The sequence below is a fragment of the Panthera pardus genome, unplaced genomic scaffold (assembly GCF_024362965.1).
Source record: "Panthera pardus isolate Hobbes unplaced genomic scaffold, ASM2436296v1 HiC_scaffold_24, whole genome shotgun sequence".
Classification (NCBI taxonomy): domain Eukaryota; kingdom Metazoa; phylum Chordata; class Mammalia; order Carnivora; family Felidae; genus Panthera; species Panthera pardus.
This window is the reverse complement of record NW_026526810.1, coordinates 137220399-137237952: the sequence shown is the minus strand read 5'-3', so window position 1 is coordinate 137237952 and position 17554 is coordinate 137220399. Positions and strand designations below refer to the sequence as shown.

Genomic DNA, 17554 nt, shown 5'->3' with positions numbered 1-17554 from the left:
TCATTTCCTATTCCCTTCCTACCCGCTCCGTTCTTAGGTTGCCCCTAATCTCTTTTCTGTCTCTGTAGATGTTCTTGTTTTGAATATTTCATATAAATGTAATCATACAACATGTATTCCCTTTTGACTGGCTTTCATGGAGCATGATGTTTTTCAAGGTTCGTTCATGTTGTTTTGGTGTCAACACTTCATTCCTTTTTGTTGCTGAATAATATTCCATTGGGTGGATTCCATTTACCCATTGATCAGTTGATGGACATTTGGGTTGTTTCCACCTTTTAGCTATCCTGAGTAATGCTGCTATAAACATTTATGTACAAATGTGTGTGTGGACGTATGTTTTCACTTCTCTTAGGTATATACCTAAGAGTAGAATTGCTGGGTGGTAATTGCTTAACTCATTGAGGAATTGCCAGACTGTTTTCAAAAGCAACCATTTTACATTCTCAGCATCAGTCTATTCCAGTTACTCCACATTCTTGCCAACGCTTGATATTAGGTATACAATTCCACCCATCCTAGTGGGTGTGAGTGGTATCTTGTGGTTTTGATTTGCTTTTCCCTAGTGGCTAATGATGCTGAGCATCTTTTCATGTGCTCATTGGCCATTTGCATATCTTCTTTAGCGAAATGTCTATTTAAAAGTTAATTTATTTTGAGAGAGAGTGAGAGCGTGGGAGGAGCAGAGAGAGAGAGAGGGAGAGAGAGAATCCCAAGCAGGCTCCATGCTGTCATCCTGGAGCCTGATGCGGGTCTCAGTCTCACAAACCGTGAGATAGTGACCTGAGCCAAAACCAGGAGTCAGACGCTTAACCGACTGAGTCACCCAGATACCCCTAGAGAAATGTCTATTTATTTAAAAAAAAATTTTTTTTTTAATTTTGAGAGAGACCATGCAAGCAGGGTAGGGGCAGAGAGAGGGAGAGAAAGAGAGTCCCAAGTAGGCTCCTCACTGTCAGCCGGAACCCAGTGCGAGGCTCAATCCCACAAACCATGAGATCGTGACCTGAGTGTCGAGAGTTAGATGCTCGGGGCACCTGGGTGGCTCAGTCGGTTCAGCAACTGACTTTGGCACAGGTCATGATCTCATGGCTTGTGAGTTTGAGCCCTGCATCAGGCTTTGTGCTGACAGCTCAGAGCTTGGAGCCTGCTTCAGATTCTGTGTCTGTCTGTCTGTCTCTCTCTCTCTCTGCCCCTCCCCCACTCTGTCTCTCCTTCAAAAATAAATAAACATTAAAAAAAAAAAAAAAAGAGGTACTCAACTGACTGAGCTACCCAGGCAACTTGAGACATAATTAGAACTTTTGCTTATTTTTTTAATTGAAGTATAATTGATATATAGCATTAGTTTCATGTTTACCTAATGATTTGATATTTGTATATATTGTGAAATGATCACTGCCGTAAGCCCAGTTAACATCTGTCACCACACAGTTACAAAACTTTTTTTTTCTTGTGATAAGAACTTTTTTAAAAAAATGTTTATTTTGAGAGAGAGAGAGAGAGAGAGAGAGAGCGCCTGAGCATGAGTGGGGGAGGGGCAGAGACAGAGGGAGAGAGAATCCCAAGCAGGCTCCATGCTGTCAGTGCTGAAACTGATGTGGGGCTCAGTCTCACAAACTGTGAAACCATGACCTGAACTGAAACCAAGAGTTGGATGCTTAACTGACTGAGCCACTCAGGTGCCCCGTGAAGAGAACTTTTAAGATCTTTTCTTTTAGCAACTTTCAAACATGCAATACAATATTAACTAAAGTCACCATACTATACAATACATCCCCAGTGAGAGTTCTTTATATATTCTAGACACAGATCCCTTATCAGGTATGTGATACTTGAATATTTTCTTCCAAAGTCTTGTGCTTTTAACGTTCTCCTTAGAATTCAGAGCAGAGATTTCAGGGCACATTGAGAGGAACTTGACTTTGATAAATGTTGGACTGTTACTAAACCAGAAGTAAGAGGGCAGGTTCTCAGTTATCAGTCTGATAACAGTGACAGGAAGGAGGGGATAGGTAAGTAATTATAGTTTGTTGTACCTCATCAGGAATGAGGTTGACCTCACAGTAGAGGGTCACAGTGTACTGTATTTGCCATGGCTTCTGTATGTGCTATTCTCATTGTCTAGAACAATCCCTAGCACCTGCCCCCTTTGCTTGGCTAACTTCTATTCATCCCTTGCCTTTCCTCCCTTCCTTGAATCTCAGAGGGTGTTAAGCATCCCTCCTCTGCGTTCCAGTACTGTCATAGTTATTTATCAGAACATAATACAGTAGCTTTCCTATAGTTTTCTCATTGGATTAAAATTCCTGAAGGCAGGAACTTGTCTGTTCACTGTCATATCTCCTTAGTAAACACAAGTCGTTGAGTAAAACAGACCAGCAAAGCTGGGTCCTGAAGAGCTATTTTCTAGTGGGTAAGATTCGGAGGAAGGGGGAAAGCACTTAAGGTAGCCATTCTCTGTCTTTTTTACCCTAGAGAAACCTTACGGTAATTTCCAGGTTTCAGAGAATCTTTCCATAAAAATGATTGCATCTACGACTCATGGTCTATTAGTGTGATCGGTACGTCATAAGTATAATACTCCAGTATAATTGTTAATGCTTTTGAGAAGAGACTGTTTCTCTGTGCATCTGTATGTTAGGTTGCTAGGGCTGCCATAACACAGTATCACAGCCTCATTGGCTTGAACACCAGACATTCATTCTCTCCCAATTCTGGAGGCTAGAGGTCTGAGATCAAGATGTCGGCAGGCTTAGTCTTTCCTGAGGCCTCTCTCCTTGGCTTACAGATGCCACCTTCTCTCCCTGTCCTCACATGGTCTTCCCTCTTGTGCGTGTCTGTGTCCTAATCTCCTACTTCTGAGGTCACCAGCCATATTGGATTCAGGCCCACCCCAGTGACCTCGTTTTTACTTATTACCTCCTTAAAGATCCAGTCTCCAAAAGGTTGCATTCTGAGGTTCTGCAAAGAGTTCAACATATGAATTAGTGGGGGAACACAGCTCAGCCTGTAACACTGTGTTAATTTGTGTTAATTTGGCCAGTTTATTATATTAGCCTACTGTACTTGGGTTTCCCTTTCCCACACAGGGTCCACTCTATTGCAAATCAGGAATATAGGTAGAACCTTCAGCATTTCCTTTTGTTAAATTTCCTACTTAATTTTATTTTTGCCTTATCCAAGAACACTTGAAAGTCTTATCATAGATTTCCATTATGGATACTGATGAGGTATATAGTACATATTATATATGTGGGGTAGTTCTGTTTTCACTTTCAAACAAAAATGATGTTTTAGTTAGCCTTTACTATTTTTTTTTAAAAGAGAGTTAAACTGAGCTTACTTTTCTTGAAATTAATCTTTTCGTTGAAATTAAAAAAAAATTTTTTTTAATGTTTATTTTTGAGTGAGAGAGAGAGAGAGAGAGGCAAGCAGGGGAGGGGCAGAGAGAGAGGGAGACACAGAATCTGAAGCAGGCTCCAGGCTCTGAGCTATCAACCCAGAGCCCGACACGGGGCTTCAACTCATAAACCACAAGATCGTGACCTGAGTTGGATGCTTAACTGACTGCGCCACCCAGGCGCCCCTGAAATTTTAAATTCAGAGAGGGAAACGATAAACTTGTTAAATGACTGACTTAAGACAAAATTGGGTTTAATTTTTATAAAGTTATGCTCAGACTTGGTAGATTTAAATAAAGGTTGTCAAGGCAACATTACTTTCCTGTGACTTATTTTTCTATGGTAATTGTTGATAATTAAGTCTTTCTTTCTTTCATTCAATAAACATTTATTGAGCTAGAAAAATAAATAAAGGTTGTGAATTTATTTTAATTAATGTAAAAAACATGAAAACTTATGGATAATGTTGATTAGTAAAGTGACTAAAACTGAAGCTACTTAACCCCATAAGCCAAAGCAATATGAATAAAATATGGCCTAAGGCACAATTCTGTGCAAAACATGATTAGGCTTACATATAGGCCTCAACATTATGAAATTACAGTACACGTGATTTTTAAAAATCTTTTATATGGGCCTATATACATAAAAAGTTACTTTCAAAACTAAAAATGTATAATATTTACTTTTTTTTTTAATTAATGTTTCATTTATTTTTGAGACAGCACAAGTGGGGGAAGGGCAGAGAGAGAGGGGGACAGAGGTTCCAAAGCAGGCTCCAAGCTGATAGCAGTGAACCCGACGCGGGGCTCAAACCTACAAACCACAGGATCGTGACCTGAGCCGAAGTCGGATGCTCAACCGACTGAGCCACCCAGGCGCCCCGATATTTACTTCTTTAAAGTACACTCTGTGCTTGGTTTTTCTGTGCAAATAGTTGTGTGCTAAACTTGAGCTGAGCAAACACAGATTTCATTTTCAACTGAGATGAGACCGTTTCTGTACTTGCCCTGACATTTAAAGAACAAGACAGAGCTTGCTTACATGCACAGAAAAGGCACGTTAGGAGCGCACCATTTGCTACATTGCTGTGACTGGCGGGACTTCTTTCTTTATAGAGATCTAGAACTGGGGCACCTGGGTGGTTCACTCAGTTAAGCGTCTGACTCTTGATTTTGGCTCAGGTCATGATTCCATGGTTCATTGGTTTGAGCCCTGCGTTGGGCTCTGCTGACAATGTGGATGGAGCCTGCTTGGGATTCTCTGTCTCCCTCTCTCTCTGTCCCTCTCTCTTTGTCCCTCCCCTGCTCACGTTCCCTCGCTCTCTCAAAAGTAAATAAACTAAAGGGGCACTTGGGTGGTTTAGTCGGTTAAGCGTCCGACTTCAGCTCAGGTCATGATCTCACAGTTGGTGAGTTCAAGCCCCATGTCGGGCTCTGTGCTGACGGCTCAGAGCCTGGAACCTGCTTCAGATTCTGTGTGTGTCTCCCTCTCTGCCCCTCCCTCATTCGCACTCTTTCTCTCTCTCTCTCAAAAATAAACATTAAAAATAAATAAACTAAAAAAAAGAAAAAGGAAAGAAAGAAATGTAGAACTTAACCTCGGGTAGAGCAATAAATCACACTGTGAATGTATGATTGGACTGCAGCCTGCAGAGTTCTTGCTTTCTCCTGGTGAGCAGATTTAGAGAAAGGTCTCTCTCCAGCCATATGCTTGTGCTCGAGGTGGACAACACTGCTCAGTGTCGCCTCGGCACTCTCCCAGGTCACTGCCTGTGAGCCCCTAGTCTTGCTGATGTCCTTCCTGACTTCAGGCACAAGCAACATTGGGAGCATTTCAGGATTTCCTTTTTTCCCCTTTAAGTGGAGATAAAATTTGCACATAAGAATCACTATTTTAACATGTACAATTAAGGGGTATTTAGGACATTCACAGTGTTGTGTAGCCGTCACCAAAGTCTGTACCTTTCCATCCCCCCCCCCCCCCCCCCAGCCACTGGCAACCACTGTGTGATCATCTGGCTCTATGTGTTGGACTCCTGTAGGTACTTCATGTAAACCCAGTCATCTGATACATGGCTTTTTTGGTCTGGCTTCTTTTACTTAGCATAATATTTTCAAGGTGCATCCACGTTGTAGCATGTTTCAGTACTTAATTCCTTTTCTTGGCTTAAGAATATCCATTGTAAGATAGATCACATTTTATTTCTCCATTCAGCAGGTGATGGACATTTGGGTTGCTTCCACTTCTTGGCTGTGATAATGCTTGCTGTGAACATTCCTGGGCAAGTGTTCGTGGGGGCATATGTTTTCATTTCTCTGGAATGTAGGCCTAGGTTTAGAATTTCTCTTATCTCACACATTGTCTTCAAAAATTGCTACTTTGGGCTTCCAAGAATATTTTTAAAACATAAACACGAATAAAATGTAAAACAGAAAGGCATAATTAATAATTAAGCAAGAAATTACCAGAAAAGAAAATTTCACAATACAATTCATTTTTCACCTTCATAAACCACATTTGTTAATGTTGGTAACAGCAACAAGTGGGGGTAGGGGGACAGTTCCTGAGGTATACAACCCTTTAGAAAGAAAAATTCCCTCCAATTTCCTATTACAGAGGTAGATGTTATAATAGGTCCTGTGGATCAGTCCTCAGCATGTGAGGAAATGTTGGGGGAGATGTTTCTGGACAAAGAGGCCAATGTCATCAGCCGACGGTCCTCCCTATGCACTACACACCCACCACTTGCCAGCGACCTGTTGGAGAATGAGGTAGTAGTTGGGAGTTTTGGAGCGGGGGACCCGGCAGATACCACCTCAGCTAAGTTAGGTCAAGGCCAGCATCACACGATCTGTCATGGTGATGGCATGCACACCCTGGTATGATGAGATGAGAAGGTACCTCACCTCTGTGGAGTTCTCCCCAAAATCCATCCCCTCATTATAACCAGGGGGAAAACACTAGACAAGCTAGAATTAGGGACATTCTACAATATACCTGGCTGGAACTCCTCAAAACTGTCAAGGTCATGAAAAAAACAGGGAAGGACCAAACTATTACAGACCAGCAGAGACCTAGGGTTTAAGACAAGTAAATGCAATTGTAGTTTTCTGGTTCAGTTCCTGGGACAGAAAGGACATTAGGGGAAAAACCAGTGGAGTGCAGATAAAGCTTGGAATTTAGCTAACAGTAACGTACGAGTGTAAATTTCTTAGCTTTGACAGAGATACTCAGTTAAGATGCTAACGTTAGGGGAAACTGGGCGAAGGGGTATCAGAACTCTGTACTGTCTTGGCTACTTTTCTAGAGGTCTAAGATCATTCTAAAATGAAAGTTATTTTGGGGGTGCTTGGGAGGATCAGTTGATTAAGCACCTGACTTCGGCTCAGGTCATGATCTCGCGGTTCGTGAGTTTGAACCCTGCGTCGGGCTCTCTGGAGCCTGATTCAGATCCTCTGTCCCCACCCCCCCTCCCCCGCCTCTCTCTCTTTCCCTCAAAAATAAACATTAAAAAAAATAGATAAAATGAAAGTTATTTTTAAATGCTATGTAAACAAAAAACCTGTAAGGTACAAAGGAATAGAAATTTATAAGATCTCTATGGTGATTAAAAAAAAAATCCTTGAAAAACACAACATGCTTGAAAAAAATGGAGAGACAGAACCATGTTCATGGACTCGAAGACCCGGTTTACAAAGATTTCAGATCTCCCCAAATTTTACTTGTAAATAAATTAGTATGATTACAGTCAAAAGCCTACCTTTCAAAAAAGAACTTGACAAGCAGCTCCTTTCAAATAGTTGTGAGCCCAAAGGGCTGGGCAATGCCAAGACCGTTTCAAAGATGAGCCACACGAGGGGACTCGTCCTAGCCGATGGCAGCACCAACTGTAAAACCACAGCAGTGGAGACTGCAGCCGCGGCGTGGAGGTAGAGTGACAGCCCGCCCACTAGAAGAGATCGGGGCCCGAGGAGCCGGCTCAGAGGTGTCTCTATGAGGAAAGGAGACACTAGCAAGTAAATGATGTGGGGACCATTGATGATGAAAGTAGGAAAAGCAAAACCAGTTCCATAAGGACAATGAAAAGCAATACTTTATAATTTGTAGGAAAAAAAATATAGAATATTCTTTCGACCTTGGAGTTAAGAGAATTTGTTCAAAAACCTCAAAATCAGAAAAGATCGATAAGTGCTTACATTATTTTTAAACTTCTGTATAACAAAAGGCACCAACAAAATTAAAAGACAAGCCTATTTTCAATATATGTAATCAACCCAGGATCAGTATCCAGAACATAAGCAGTTCTTCAGATATCTAAGAAGAAGGCAAACAACCGAGGTTTTTTTGTGTTTGTTTTGTGTTTGTTTTGTTTTCTGTTTCTACACATGATGCAGTTCTAAGGAAACTAGGATTATAAACATAAGAAATGTACCTCGTAAGTTTAACAAATACGTCCGTGCTCTTCTCTAGTCACTGGTGTCGATATTCTACTAGGATTTTATTCTGAGCTTTTTTCTTTAATATTTGAAGTGCATTAGTACATTTAATTCTGTAGAATGTATTTTTTATTATGAACTTGGTAGTTTTAGCCTCTGCATTTTGGCCAGCATTCCCAGTAGCGGTACCTGACTGGCCAAGACGTGCGCCCCGTGCGCCCCGTGCGCGTCTGATGGCCACACGCAGCATTGTAGTGAATGGCCATGCTGGGCCAGGTTGTTAATGTGCTTCTTTGAAGACTGAGAAGCACACTGCTTCCTGATACAGTAAATAAGTATGATAGAGGGCAGTTTCCAGTGTTCCCTATTTAATGTTGCAGAATCGCTTTTATGTACACTTCTCGTGCTTATGTGTTACCTAGATTATTTCCCACTCACACTCCTGCTTTTACTTCATTAGAATTAAAATCTAGTGCTTATAATATCCTTGAGTTCTAATGTATATGTGTATATTTATTTAAATCTATTTTTATTTATTTTTTGCTTTTGGTTGGAGTCATTTTGTTTCTGGAATAAGTAAGATGTGGTTTTTTTCTAGAGCGTCCCATACCCTTTGATCACATGATGTACGAACATCTTCAGAAGTGGGGGCCACGCAGGGAAGAAGTGAAATTTTTCCTTCGACATGAGGATTCCCCAACCGAGAGCAGTGAGCAAGGTAGCCGAGTGCTTTCCCCGTTTGTTAATTCCTGCCGTAACGGTTAATTTAAGTAAAATAGGAATAGATGTTAAGTCGTTCACGTTTTGTTTTCCCTTTGCTCACCAGGGGGGAGGGGGGAGGGGGGAGGGGGGATCTCCCGTTTCTTTGCCCTCTGTTATTGCAGTTGACAGTTACTCCGCCCTTACTTCTGCCCTTGCTTCCGTCTCAGGACCCCGAGTCAGTCAGGTGATGTGTTCAGACAGGTGAGGGCTCCTGCTGTCGAAAGAAACCGCTGATGAATACCGGACGCATCGAATATCCGGAGTTTAAGAATAAACGAAACCACGAAAGGATTAGAAGAGTTCTGAGAGATACAGGTTTTACTTAAAATTTTTCGAGGGAACAAGACTTTTCTAAGCCTGACACTAGGCCAGAAAAGAACTGAATTACCGAAAACAGAAGAACCCGCCCCCAACACGGTTTGAGTGGCAATAACCACCCTGGGCAAAGTCAAAAGGCAAATTATAAGCTGGGAAACAGCATTTATAGCTCAGATTGTAAAGGGCTGCCTATCTTTATGTATAAAAGTTTCTAAAAATTGATAAGGAAAACCCGTTTAAGAAAAGGGGAAGTCCACAAAGACAGGTCACAGAAAAGTGAATCCACGTGGCCCTAGGGTATGCGAAAAGGTGTTCAGCCTTACTCCTCATAAAAGAAATGCAGAGAAGACAGGAGGATAGTGTATCTCACCTGTTACGTCGGCGAGGACTAGAACATTTAATGACAGCGTTGGCCAGGAGCTTGAGAAACAGACGCTCTGCCACGTTGCCATGGGAATGTCGGTCAGCGGCTTCTGTGGAGGGCAGTTTAGCGATATCTGTGAGACTTAGGAAGGCACCAGACCTCTCACCCAGCAGCCTCACTTCTGAGAACTTACCCTAAAGCTGTGCCTACACACACGCACAGTGATGTGCACGCAGCGTTAGTAGTCACGGAAACCTGCGGTGGGAGCCACGGGAGGGCCTGCCGTGGGCGTCGGGTTACGGGAGTGGTGGTGCGGCCGCGCAGGGCGCCACTCTCCGGCCACAAGTCAGGAGTAGCTCTGTGCCCTGAGCTGGTGGTGTAGACCGTCTCCTGAACAGGTGAGTGAGCACCGTGCCCCACCACGTGCGCGTTGTGCCGCTGCCGTGCACCGGGGACAGAGCGTAATTCTGTCCATCCGCATCGGCTCGTCCCTGTGTAAAGTGGCTCTGGAAGCACGGTCAGAAACTGGTAACAGTGCCAGCCGTGTGGGATGGCTGCAGGGTGAGGGAGGGAGGGCAGATGTCTAATTGTATACCTGTTCGTTCCTTTTGAATTTTGAACCATGGGAATATGCTTCCTATTTTTGAATTCGAATTTAAACAAAGAGAATCTCTTGTAAAAGTATGTATACTGCCTTGAAGAGATCCTTAACTTGTTATTCAACAGTGATTGTGGATTACTTCCGGTATTTAAAAAGAATAAACGAGGGGCACCTAGGTGGCTCAGTCGGTTAATGTCCAACTTCGGCTCGGGTCATGATCTCACGGTCTGTGAGTTCGAGCCCCGCGTCGGGCTCTGTGCTGACAGCTCAGAGCCTGGAGCCTGCTTCAGATTCTGTGTCTCTCCCTCTGTCTACCCCTCCCCTGCTCACGCTCTGTGTCTCTCTGTCTCTCAATAATAAGTAAACGTTAAAAAATTTTTTTTAAAGAATAAACAATAATGGGACATCCTTTTGTAAAAAGAATATTCCCTTATTGCGCATGATTCCCTTTTATTTGTATTTTATCAGAAAAGACATTCTGATCCTAGAATGAGCTACCAGCTACTTTAAAATCCTGTTTCCACGGTTGTAAATGGAGTTCAGTGCTGTTTTTACAACGCACCTTCACTTCTGGGCTTGCTTCTATCTGCTGCTGGCCATCTGGAGTCAGGAGACCAGATCCAGCTCCTCGTCCGCTTTTGTCTTAGACGAGGGCCCTGCCTCTCTGCCCAAAAGCTTCCCAAGAAGGAGGGCTAGACTAGCTGACAGCTGAAGTGCTATCCTCGTGCAGAGAATTTGTATCAGCTCCCTAGCTGAGCTCTCCAAATACATCCCTCTTGGGCCTAGCTACACTTAACTTAAAGGTTTTGTGATTTACTCGTACTAACACAGTATGTGTACATCCCCGTTAGTGTCCTGGGTGGAGGGATGGGGGTAAGGCCTTATTCTCACCTCACGGAGTTCGGAAGCGTCAGGGATACTTAAAGAGAACTGTTCAGGCACGAGGAAGGTGACAACGCTGACCTTCCGGTGGACCTTCATCATCACCCCACAGCACTGCTCAGCCCAGTGGTGCTGACACAGCAGGTGCACAGATGGGAGGAGAGGATGTTGAGCTGCATGGCATGAAGGAGACTGCCGTCAGCACAGAGCAGAGCATTTAGAGAAGGCAGACTAGGGACCTCGAGGGATGAGCAGGATGCGGAGGGGAGAATGCAGGGCACCGGGATGAGGAAGATCCCAGGAAGGTGCGGTGATGGGGAATTCACAGGGCAACCCGGGCTGGCTGGGACTGTTGGGCAGGACTGGAAGAACCAAGTTCATCACAACTTTCGTGGCTTTGCAGAACTTCCGGCAAAGTCCCTGCCATCCTACTCGGCACTCCTCAGCTTGGCTTAGGTGGCATTTGTAGTAGGACCCTACCCACCTCTTCAGCCTCCCTGCCCCTTCTTTCTCCGTTTCAGCCACGTCCCTTCTGGCATCTTCATTCTCTGTTGTCCCCAACTCACAAGGCCGTCCCCACACCCTGCCCCCTGTGCTCTCCCCTCGGCCCTGGTTTCTCTGCCCGTGCTTGGGCATACTGCGCCCCTGTCTCAGAACCCAGGGAAGGAGACGGCATGGCACGTAGAACAGGTGCTTTGTTCCGTTTTGTTCGTGTTCACTGAGCTGCTCCTCCAGTTCAGACTTTAAGCAGCCAGAGTTGAGGATCCAAGGCTCATGTTTCCTCTGTGCTTCCCACAGAGCTGAGTACAAGGTAGTTGTCACCGACTGATATTATTTAAAAGGGATTAACATCTGTGGTTAAGCATCCGACTCTTGATTCTGGCTCAGGTCTTGATCTCCCAGTTTGTGAGTTTGAGCCCCATGTCAGCGTGGAGCTTGCTTGGGATTCTCTCTCTCCCTGTCTGTCTGCCCCTCCCCTGCTCGCTCACTCGCTCGCTCGCTCTCTCAAAAATAAACTTTAAAAAAAAGGGATTAATTAATTACATTTGAGTGTTTATTGTGTAGAACTACAAGATACATAACAAAAAGTAAAAGACCTGCCTCACCAGAATGGTAAAGATTCTCTATTTGGAACCTGGAGGAGAGCGTAGAGAATGTTCACTTCCCATCACCTGTACACTTCAGGGACAAGCTTGGAATGGAAAGTAACTCGATGAAGGCCGTATGCAGAGCACAGAGTAGACCCCAGGGGCCGGTGCACTGGAGTTGGGAGCGAGGCTGCTTACTTAGCGTGGGACTTGGGCAAATGACTTCCCATCCCTGCGCCCCGTCTCCTCACCTGTGGGGTGCATAGGGCTGTGATTGGGGTTAGTGAGGTGACCTGCAAAGTGCTCACTAAATGTCACCTCTTACGATTCATTATTTTCTGACTCTAAATTGCAAGGTCTTCAGGTTTCTTTACCATCAAAGATTAAGTGGCACTTGGTATAATTTTCATGTTGTGTGTCTCATAGTATTCTAATTTCTTGATAGCCTGTTGTTTGGAAGAGGCAGAAATGATGAAATATTAAATTAACCTGAACACGTTAGGGGCGCCTGGGTGGCGCAGTCGGTTAAGCGTCCGACTTCAGCCAGGTCACGATCTCGCGGTCCGTGAGTTCGAGCCCCGCGTCAGGCTCTGGGCTGATGGCTCGGAGCCTGGAGCCTGTTTCCGATTCTGTGTCTCCCTCTCTCTCTGCCCCTCCCCCGTTCATGCTCTGTCTCTCTCTGTCCCAAAAATAAATAAAAAACTTTGAAAAAAAAAAAAAATAAAAAAAATAAATTAACCTGAACACGTTATTCCTTAAAAATACCAAGAATAACTAAGAATTTAATTAACCCCATAAATTGCTAGATGCCACAGTTTAAGGGAAGTGCGTGTGTGTGGGGGGGGGTGTGTGCGTGCACGTGTGTGCGTGTGTGATTCCTGCTACTAGGAAACTACTCTAGATTCTATGAAATGGCTGTTGTATACCGTATGCCTGTGTTCACTTGCGTGCCATGCCACAAATATTTGGTTAACCTCTTTTTGAATTTCCGCTTCCCTAAGGACCCTTTTTCGGATATTCTGTTGCTTGTCCTGCATCTTTCCCCATCAGATGTACTATATATTTATGTACTATATAACTCTGCTGAATACATAAAAAGAGTGAGATATTTCTGTTCCCCCAAGAACCAGTCTTTGCCCCATTGGGGACAATTCACTGTGTTTGAGAATGCATGCTTTAAGGTGAAGTGAGCCATATTTCCATTATAGCATTTTTCTGCAAATTTTCAAAGTAATAGGAAAGATATAGAACAAAAGTGTTTTCCTTTTTCTTTTTTTTTTTTTTTTTTAAACATGAGGTTTATGTGCCTTTGAAGTCATGCATTTTAAGTACTAAAGTAGGCTCTGGAGTGCAGTAATTCTCCAGTTACATTAAGTAATAGCTGTAGGGGCAGGCGCTGGACACACCAAAGACCTTGGTCTCTGTGACTTCAGAGTCACCAGGTGCACAATTGTGCAGCATGCTTCATTTTGTTTAAAAAACAAAAATACGACAGGGCAGGAGCACCTGGGTGGCTCGGTGGGTTGAGTGCCCGTCTCTTGATTTCAGCTCAGGTCGTGATCCCAGGGTCGTGGGATTGAGCCCTGTGTCGGGCTCCACGCTGAGTGTGGAGCCTGCTTGGGAGTGTATCTCTCTTTCTCCCTCTGGCCCTCTCCCCCCTTTCAGGTGCTGTCTCTCTCAAATTAAAAAATATATATATTTAAAAAAATATGACAGGACATATAATTTCTCCAGTTTAAATTTGAAGCCTTTTGGGGGAAACATTTTTTTAATGTTTATTCATTTATTTTTGAGAGAGAGAGAGAGAGAGAACACAAACAGGGGTGGGACAAAGAGAGAGGGGGAGACACAGAATCCAAAGCAGGCTCCAGGCTCTGAGCTGTCAGCACAGAGCCCAACACAGGGCTCGAACTCATGAACCATGAAATCATGACCTGAGCTGAAGTCGGATACTTAACCTACTGAGCCACCCAGGCTCCCCGAAACATTGGAATTTTTATGGAATAAAGAAGAATTCTTAAGACTGCCTGATTTGTGTTGGTGCCCCATGTCAGTGGGGACCCTGTCAGTGAAGACCAGTTCTGTGCACCAGTGTGATTTCTGGATTTTCAGTTCTATTTTAGTCCCTGATAAAATATAAAAGTCTTTAAGAAATGTTGAATAAAAATTAGTTGTGGTGAAATACATATAACATCAAACTTACCATCTTGACCATTTTTAAGTGTTAGAAATCTTTCAATATAAGTCATTTTCAAGATTCTGAAAATAGGAGAGAAAAACATTTCACATAAACAACTTCATAAGAATTAATTATAAAGCATTTTTTCAACTGTTTTAAGTGTTGAATTGTTCAGCCTGATAATTTATACTTGTGTTGAATAAATTAGCGAAGGGATGGGAGGATATCATCGTACTAATACGTCTGTTAGTAAGGCTGGCCTTCTCATTTCTTCAGGTGGCCGTCAGACCCAAGAGCAGAGAACTCAGAGAAATGTAATAAATGTACCCGCAGAAAAACGCACAGAAAATGGCGTAAGTAATAGTGAATCAAATTGAAGTTTTTAAATTGCTTTTTACAGGTACTAATGGGGTTGGATTATAATTTACTTTTAAAGAACTCCTTTGGGGGTAGAAAGTATCATTTCCATGGAATATTTCCAAACTTGTGAAGTTCTGCAGCGTCTCTGGTGGCCTTACTGGTTCTAACAGTGTGGCCCGCGCACAGCTGAGCGGCGGCAACTTTCCTCAGTGCGTGTGACAGTGACCCGGGCCCTGGGAGCGATGGCCTCCGTGTCTAAGAGGTGAACGGGCAGACTTGCCTCGTGCTTCATGTTGATGTCTTAATCCTTCTGTCAGGCTCTGAAAGACAAAATGGCTGGTGAGTTGAAGTCTTCCTCATCGTCGCCTCCAGCGGAGAGGACTTCCTTCGTCAGATGGCGTGGCGCGGGGGAGACCAGGCCTGACGGGTGGGCAGGGAGGGCACGCGTCCCCGTGGGGGAGCGGCGTTAGGAAATGTTGGCGTGTGCTGCGAGTGTGAGCGGAAATGAGGGCGTGGAGGTGAGTGAGAGCACGATGAAGAACGAGAGGGGTTTTTGATGTGATCTTTCTGGAAATCTTAGTAATGACTTTTCCAAATGATCTTCGGGCTAGAGAACTCGCGTCTTTTTCTGGCTCTGCCACCAACTAGGTGCGTGACCTTGGGCGAGTTACCTCCTGGCACAGAGCTTGCACGGCCAGACGTGGGGAAAGAGCACACGGTCCGGAGCGTGGAGGGCCCATAGTCCCACATGGGCTTTAGAACCTTCTAGCTAGCTAAATTTGAGCAAGTTGGTTTGCCTCTCTACTTGCCAACTTAGTATGACTGAAATGTGACCTTTTGTTTTTTTATGGGCTACTGTTGTGACTTTAGGTGATCTCCTACTCTCTCTCTTTCTCTGTAAGATGAGGGTATTAGCACCTTTCCCCTTTTTTCCACTTCCCCTTTCCCTCCTACCTTCTAGCTCATGCGGTTATACTTTTATGTTGTCGAGGTTGGTAATATTTGTACTGTTGTCTAAGCCTCTTGAAAACCATTTAGTAGTGTTTATTATTTTAGATTCTGCAGAGCCAGATGGTATACTAGATTCCATTTTCTTTTCCTTGCCTCCAACCTCATAATCCTTGTGCCACTCAGAACTCTTCCTGATGTCAAGGTTATGGATTCTCCTTCCTTAGCCTCCGATTTCTAAAGGCCGTTCCACAAATCCTCTTCTCCTCCCTTCAAATCTAGAGCCTCTGTGAGGTTCTGCCAGGCATATCTGCTTCAGGAAGTCTCAAGAAATAAATGGCCAGACCCCAGTAAATGGGCAGTACTTTTGGCTCGGTGAGTCTGGGGTGGGCCTGGAAAGCTCCCCATATGAGCGTGTTGCCCTGTCTGGTGTGAGAAACTCCAGGTTACGTGCATACGCTGTCATAAGCATTCAGAACTTGTGCAGCCGAATTGCGAAGATTCTTTTGAGTTCTAAGATTGCCCGTGACCTGAACTTCAGGGAAGGATATACCTATCGAGTGTTAAGTGCTCTGTATCGAAGTCGGGGTTGTGCATATGATACGGGGAAGGGACTCAGAAGGAGAGGATTCCAGTCCTAAAGTGACTTCTGATGTTTTCACGTGATGAGTCTGTGATCTTTTCCCTGAAGTTGTTTCTTCACGGAGAGATGATATTTCTGTCTCAAGATCAACAAAACTGAAACCTGACAGCAAAATTAAAAATGTGTCTGTAGCCTTTATGTGAGTTTTTAATTAGAGGAAGGCAGAGAGCCGTCGGGGGATGTAACTTTGCACTGGCAGCATCGCATCAAAGACGCTGCTGTATTTTATGGCACACACACCTGCCTGTTAAGCCCAATAATGCATTACATTTGCAGAGTCCTTACTGTCTACAAAGCACTTTCACGTGCAGTTTTAAAGTTCGTAAGATGTTAAAAACCTCTTTCTTCCAAACTGTTTTGTATATACCCTGGACAGAGAACCCTCTGCTCTGTGGGCTGCAGCGTCCAGGAGTAGATCAAGCAGCAGCTGCAGGAGGAGGGTGTGTAGGCTGAAAGAGGACAGGAAACCGAGTTGCTATGATTCGTGCCCATGAGCAGCTGCTGGGGCAAGAAGGTGGGGACTTCCGCTGTCCAAAAGTCGCAAGTCAGCAAGTCAGGTTTTCTAAGAAAGAAATGCCCAGACCACTGGCCTTTCGGCTCAATGAATCTGGGAACCACCAGGCTACATGCACACACTGTCTTAAGCATTCAGAACTTACTTGTCCAGGGGCGTCTTGGGGGCTCAGTCGGTTAAGCCTCCAGCCCTTGATTCTGGCTCAGGTCACGCTCTCACGGTTTGTGAGTTCAGGCCCTGCGTCAGGCTCTGTGCTGACAATGCGGAACCTACTTGGAATTATTTCCCTCTCTCTCTGCCCCTCCCTCTCTCTTTCCCTTTCTCAAAATAAACTTTATTTAAAAAAAAAAAAGAACTTGTCCAACATCTTTGGAGATCTGGTTTAACTATGTAATAGAAAGGCAAATGGATTTTCTTCCTCATTGTATATACTTGTGCCGGGGCTCCCCAGGCCCACCCCTAGTTTCAGTGGTTTACCGGGAGGACCCACAGGACTCAGGATCTAGCTGTGCTCACGTCTGGGATTTCCTGTGTGAGAGGACACAGAGTTGTGTGGGACGAAGTCTGAGGACACCAGGCACCAGCTTCCAAGAGTCCTCCCCCGGCGGAGCCACACGGGATGCACTCAGTCCTCCCAGCCACCAGCCGGGACAACAGGTGCGACACATTGTCGACCAGGGAAGCTCAGTAGAGCCCCAGTGCCCGGGGTCCCTACTAAGAGCCAGTCCTGTGGGCAGCCTCTCTGTAGCAAATAGGAAAGCACCAGACTCCCAGAAGGAAGCAAGTATTTAACACAAACCATATTACTTGCACAAACATTTTAGGTTCAGCGAGCCTCTCGTCACTTCTGGGAACGGTGGGATCCCTCCCGGGTCTGAGTTCCCGGAGGGCAACCCAGGGCTCGCCTTTAAGCAGGCCTGTTAGGAGAGCGGTGTGGATGCTTCTGTTCAGCACCGTTTCACGTAGGTGTCCTGGGAGTGCTTTTTCCTGTTTTCTCTGTGAGTCAGTTCCCGCTCTATTCCAGTACGTGTGGTAAGCTGCTGAGGCCAGTT

At 44.5% G+C, this 17554-nt stretch overlaps 1 protein-coding gene across 4 annotated transcripts in view; it reads left to right on the top strand.

Moving 5' to 3' along the window:
- Positions 1-17554, top strand: part of PPP1R13B (protein phosphatase 1 regulatory subunit 13B) — a 100232-nt gene that overhangs the window by 43910 nt on the left and 38768 nt on the right. For all 4 annotated transcript variants that reach the window (XM_019434128.2, XM_053889872.1, XM_019434129.2 and 1 more), the window contains exons 3-4: positions 8442-8561; positions 14314-14390. In XM_019434128.2, the coding sequence (XP_019289673.2) occupies positions 8442-8561; positions 14314-14390 (197 nt within the window). The remainder of the gene's footprint in view (positions 1-8441; positions 8562-14313; positions 14391-17554) is intronic.